Source organism: Vitis vinifera, chromosome 9, assembly GCF_030704535.1.
Source record: "Vitis vinifera cultivar Pinot Noir 40024 chromosome 9, ASM3070453v1".
NCBI classification, from domain to species: Eukaryota; Viridiplantae; Streptophyta; class Magnoliopsida; order Vitales; family Vitaceae; genus Vitis; species Vitis vinifera.
The window spans coordinates 15,669,715-15,675,860 of record NC_081813.1 but is presented as its reverse complement, the minus strand read 5'-3'; the positions used below and the strand labels follow the sequence as shown (position 1 = coordinate 15,675,860).

General features: G+C 42.8%; 1 protein-coding gene across 1 annotated transcript; it reads right to left on the bottom strand.

Moving 5' to 3' along the window:
• Window positions 1-1,021: 1,021 nt before the first annotated feature.
• LOC132254287 (pistil-specific extensin-like protein) lies at window positions 1,022-1,519 on the bottom strand. Its single transcript, XM_059739588.1, has one exon. It carries the CDS (start codon window positions 1,517-1,519, stop codon window positions 1,022-1,024), a length of 498 nt encoding a protein of 165 aa, XP_059595571.1.
• Between the last annotated feature and the right edge of the window lie 4,627 nt (window positions 1,520-6,146).

The window sequence follows — 6,146 nt, the reverse complement described above, 5'->3', positions numbered from 1 at the left end:
GCTCAACAGCTGGTGGCAGGTCGAAATGAAGCTGGAGCTACCTTAAGATGGCAGTGTGTTGAGCCTGAGTGGCCAACATCTGCTCTTGGCATGCTCTAATGGCTGCCATCTCTTGAGCAAGACTGCTCTGAGATGCTGTGAGGGTCTCCAATGCACGGCACAACTCTCGATATTCAGAAATGGGTATGGCCATCCTCGGCTTAGCTGAAGTGGATGGCTGAGATGAAGCTGGAGCAGCTGGTGGAGCTCTGGGAATGGCAGGAGCAGCAACTGTTATACCCTCAGGTATGTGTCATGGGGATGCTCTCCTTGCAGCTGGTTGTGGGCGCTCAGGCTGATCAACTCTATAAGCTGTCATGTTGTTCCATTTGTCAAGAGTGAATAGCTCACGGAAAATGCGCTTACGCTCCAATTGAGGCTCAGAAGGATACCCCAAGTGCTCCAGAATTTGGCAAAGCAGCCTTGGAAAGAGGAGGGGAATGGCATCAGCCCTCTGAAGCTTCTTTTTGTGTACCTTCTCTTCGAAATAGAGAAGGGCTGCCAGAATTAGATGATGAGGCCCAAAGAAAAATCCCTCAGACATCTTGTACAGGGCTTCTAAGAGGACTCCTCTTCTTTGAGTCCAATGCTGCAATGGGTAGAGGTTATGACGCAAAAATGCATCAATCAGAAACATGATTGGAGGAAGCTCCCCCCTCAACAAATGTGATCGCGTGGCAGCTCCTCTGGACAGGGTGTGCACCATCTCCAGCTCAATATGACTGGTCCAAGCTCTAAAATCATCGAAATGGCTTGGCTCATAGGGAATCCGCAAGGCTTCAGCTATATGGCGTGCTCCCAATATGTCATGCCTCCCATCAATAGTGAAATGAATTAAAGTTGGATCCCTGACCTGTTTGGTTGTCATGGATTGATAGAAATCCATGGCTATCCTGGGGTAGAAAAAGTCTCTCGGAGTCAGTAGGTGCTCCATGTGGTATCTCCTCAGCAGGTTGAATGACTGTGCCAGCTCCGGCTGTAATCAGAATGCGGCTATGTCAAAGCATAGCTCGGAATGGAATGGTCGCGCTCTATAGTCCAAATTTCCCTCAATTGGGGGCTGAGTTAGCATTGGCCGCCTGATTACTTCTTCCGGAGCTATTTCAAATGGACTTTGGGGCTCGGGAAGTGGCGGCTGAGGCTCCTGTGGTTCTGCTTGCGGCGCCGGAGATGGCACCAGAGGCTGAATTAGCGAGGGAATCGGCGAGGGAACTGGAGTTGGAACCGGCGAGGGCTCTGAAGGTTGCTCAGTCAAGTCAATGGGTTCTGAGCTTTCAACCCTGGGTCTCTTTTGCAGTGGCCGACCCCCTGACCTGGTAAGGTAACGTCTTGCCGGCGGCTTTGGCGGCGCGGGCTTCACCGGAGGAGGAATTGCTCTTGGCTGCGAAGGCTCAGAAGCGGGATCTGGAACTGGTTCCTTTCGCAGGCTTTTCTTGCGTCTTGAAGGAGAGGAAGACTTAGCCCCTCTTGTTCGCGCCATTTCGGGTTACCGAAATTTGGCCGGAACGGATGATTGGAGAAGATGACCGGAGACTTGCGCGGTGAGGCTTAAGAAAGGAGATGAACAGTCTGCGAGAATGGCGCGCTTTATTTTGAAACCCTTTTCGCAGCTCAAATGACAGGTATATATAGTAATAACGGAAGACTAAGGGTCAATTTGAGTTTCGCAGAAAAATGCCAATTTCGCAGCAAAACGCCATTTTCGCAGCCACTTCGCAATGCGTTTCGCAGCTGCGAAATTAATGTAACTGTGCTGCGAAGTGGCACACGTGTACCAAAACCGCTTTCGCAATTGCGAAATACCCTGCGGAATGGGACTTTTGTTGCGAAATCGGGGTTTTACAACTTCGCAGACGTTTTGCAACTGCGAAATGGACGCTCCTGTGCTGCGAAGTGGCACTCGTGTGCCAAACTCGCCTTCGCAGCTGCTAAAATTTCCGCAGAGAATTCCAAAGTGTTGCGGAATGGTTTGGCAACAAAATGCTCATTTCGCAGAAGTTCTCTTTAGGCTGCGAAATCTCGCAGAGCTCTATTTTTGCTCTGTTTTTACTCTGTTTTGGCTCCGATTTCGATCCGATTTTTTTTCTTTCAATTTCCTTGAAATTTCTTCCACCTGGGATCATTCAAAAAGATTAAAACACACCTAAAAACATGATTTAAGATCAAAAAATAAGATCAAATGTATGGAAAAAACTTGAAAATTTACAAAATTTACAAAAATTTTGGACTGTGGTAAACCACGTCCAGCAAACCCTTCTTTGCTTAGGCTTTTTGAGGCTCAAGGAGGTTGATTTCCTCCTTTTTTGGTTTGAATGGCTTCATGAATGGCTTGAGACGATATCCATTGACTCTAAAGCTATCCTTGCCATTTGAATTCAATAATTCCACCACTCCATTGGAACATACTCGGTGAATAATGAACGGACCTATCCACCTTGACTTGAGTTTCCCAGGAAAGATATGGAGTCTTGTGTCATACAATAAAACTCTTTGTCCTTCCTGAAATTCCTTGTTGGGGATGAGTTGATCATGCCACTTCTTCATCCTCTGTTTTGCAACTTTGGAATTAATATAAGCATTATTTCTTAATTCCTCCATCTCATTAAGGTCTAGATATCTCTTTTCTCCGGCTCTGATCAAGTCCATGTTCAACTTCTTTATTGCCCACCAAGCTTTGTATTCAACTTTCACAGGGAGATGGCATGCTTTGCCATAGACAAGACGATAGGGAGACATGCCAAGAATAGTCTTATAAGCTGTTCTATATGCCCACAATGAATCATGAAGCCTAATAGACCAATCCTTTCTGCTGGAATTCACCACTTTCATCAATATGTTCTTTATTTCCCTGTTAGCTAGCTCAACTTGCCCGGAAGTCTGAGGATGATAAGGTGTAGCCACCTTATGCTTCACTCCATACTTGGATAACAGAGCTTCAAAAGGTTTGTTGCAAAAATGAGCACCTCCATCACTGATTATGGCTTTGGGCACCCCAAATCTTGAGAAAATGTTCTCTTTAAGAAACTTGAGAACCACCCTGTGATCATTTTGTTTACAGGGGATTGCCTCAACCCACTTAGAAACATAATCCACCCCCACCAAGATGTAAGAATTACCAAAAGACATTGGAAAAGGTCCCATGAAGTCAATGCCCCATGCATCAAATAGCTCAACTATTAGAATGGGGTTCAGAGGCATTTGATTTCTTTTTGTTAGCTTTCCAAGCCTTTGGCATCTATCACAACTCCTACACATGATGTGGGCATCTTTGAAAAGAGATGGCCAAGTAAACCCTGATTGCAATACCTTCATGGCTATTTTCTGAGAGGCAAAGTGGCCTCCACATGCATTCTCATGACAATGAGATAGAATCCCTTGCTGCTCATCTTCAGAAACACACTTCCTTATGATCTGATCTGCACAATACTTAAAAAGAAAGGGCTCTTCCCAATAATAAGCATGAATTTTGGCAAAGAAGTGCTTCCGGTCCTGTGCATTCCACTCACTTGGAATTTCGCCGGTTACTAAATAATTAGCAATATGAGCATACCAAGGAGTTTTCACTAAGAACATGAGTGATTCTTCAGGAAAATCATCATTAATAGGCAAGGGATGGGAATTATGTGCTATAACTAACCTTGAAAGGTGGTCAGCTACCACATTCTCCACTCCTTTCTTATCTTTGATTTGAAGATCGAATTCTTGTAACAAAAGAATCCATCTAATCAACCTTGATTTTGCATCTTGCTTTGTCAATAAATACTTCAAGGCTGAATGGTCAGTGAAGACAATGATGAAATACCCTACCAAATAAGCACGAAATTTGTCCAAAGCAAATACCACAGCTAACAATTCTTTCTCTGTAGTTGTGTAGTTCCTTTGAGCTTCATTCAGTGTTTTACTTGCATAGTAAATCACATAAGGCTTCCCATCTTCCCTTTGGCCAAGCACAGCTCCTATAGCAAAGTCACTGGCATCACACATCAGTTCAAAAGGTAGTTGCCAGTTAGGGGCTCTCACTATTGGAGTTGTTGTTAAAAATTTCTTCAGCTGATCAAAGCTGTTTTGACATCTTTCATCCCATATAAACTTAGCATCCTTAGCTAACAGCTCACAAAGAGGTTTTGAAAGACTTGAAAAACCTTTTATAAACCTCCTATAGAACCCTGCATGGCCAAGGAACTGCCTTACTCCTTTTACAGTTGTTGGGGATGGTAATTTGACAATAAGCTCCACCTTTGCTTTATCAACTTCAATGCCTTTTTCAGAGATGATATGACCAAGGACAATTCCTTGACGTACCATAAAATGGCATTTCTCCCAGTTGAGCACCAGGTCTTTTTCAATGCATCTATGAAGAACTGCTTCCAAATTAACTAAGCATTCCTCAAATGTACCTCCATATACGGTGATGTCATCCATGAAAACCTCCATAATTTGCTCCACCATATCACTGAAAATACTCAACATACATCTTTGAAATGTAGCAGGTGCATTGCATAAACCAAAAGGCATTCTCCTGTAAGCATATGTTCCAAATGGACATGTAAAAGTGGTCTTTTCCTGATCTGCCACATCAATTTCAATATGAAAATACCCTGAATACCCATCCAAGAAGCAATAGAATGGATGTCCAGAGACTCTCTCCAACACTTGGTCAATAAATGGCAATGGAAAATGATCCTTCCTGGTTACAGCATTCAACTTTCTATAATCAATACACACCCTCCAACCTGAAGTGAGGCGTGTAGTAATTTCTTCTCCTTTTTCATTCTGAACCACTGTGATCCCTGACTTCTTTGGTACCACTTGAGTAGGACTCACCCAAGGGCTATCAGATATAGGATAAATGATTCCTGCTTGAAGTAGCTTCAGCACCTCAGCTCGCACCACCTCTTGTAAATGAGGATTCAATCTTCTTTGAAGTTTACGAATTGGCTTTGCTTCCTCCTCCATATATATATGATGAGTACAAACTAAAGGACTAATGCCTTTCAAGTCGGATATTTGCCATCCTATTGCCTTCTTACACCTCTTGAGAACTTCTATTAAACAATTCTCTTGATGACTGGTCAGAGATGAAGATATCACAACAGGACATTGATTATTTTCTTCAAGATATGTATATTTCAGCTCCACAGGTAGAGGCTTCAGATTGAGTTTTGGAATTTCTTTTTCAGCAGCTGCCTCTTCTTCTTTATTGAACAAAGGTAGAATTTCTTCTATCTTTCTCCAACTTTGTAGAGTAGCAAGCACAGTAGGAGATTTAGACAAACCTTCCTCAAAATCCACAAGACTTTTATTCAACTTGTCTTGCATATTTTGATTACAGTGCTCCTCCACCAGAGTGTCAATAATGCACACTTCTTCTGGACCCTCTTCTTCTTCTGGAGTGGTTTGCTTTTTAGACATATAGAAAATATTGAGATCAAGTGTCATGTTGCCAAAAGTGAGTTGCATCAACCCATTCTTGCAGTTGATGATAGCATTTGAGGTAGCAAGAAATGGCCTTCCAAGGATGATAGGAACTAAATTAGCTTCCTTTACAGTAGGATATGTATCAAGAACAATAAAATCTACTGGATAGTAGAAATTATCCACTTGAACCAAGACATCCTCAATTACCCCCCTTGGAAGTTTTACTGATCTATCTGCTAGAGATAGAGTGATTGCTGTTGGCTTCAATTCCCCAAGTCCCAATTGCTTGTAGACAGAGTATGGAAGCAAATTCACACTTGCTCCCAAGTCTAACAAGGCTTTCTCCACTACCTTCCCTCCAAACATGACTGAAATGGTAGGACTTCCCGGGTCTTTGTACTTCAAAGGAGACTTACATTGTAAGATTGCACTTACTTGCTCAGTCAAGAAGGCTTTCTTGTTTACAGTCAACCCTCTTTTGATAGTACATAAGTCCTTAAGGAATTTTGCATACGTTAGAACTTGTTTAATCATATCCAGCAATGGGATATTTACTTTCACTTGCCTCAATACTTCAAGGATTTCAGCTGCATTTCTAATCCCCTTTTTCCCATGTAATGCTTGAGGAAAAGGCGGAGAAGTTGATTTCTTCAGCATTTCTTCCTTCAGAAGTTCCTTCTCTGGAATTG

Coding starts and splice junctions, on each gene's coding strand:
- LOC132254287 (XM_059739588.1), bottom strand. CDS start 1,519: ATGGCGCGAACAAGAGGGGCTAAGTCTTCCTCTCCTTCAAGACGCAAG.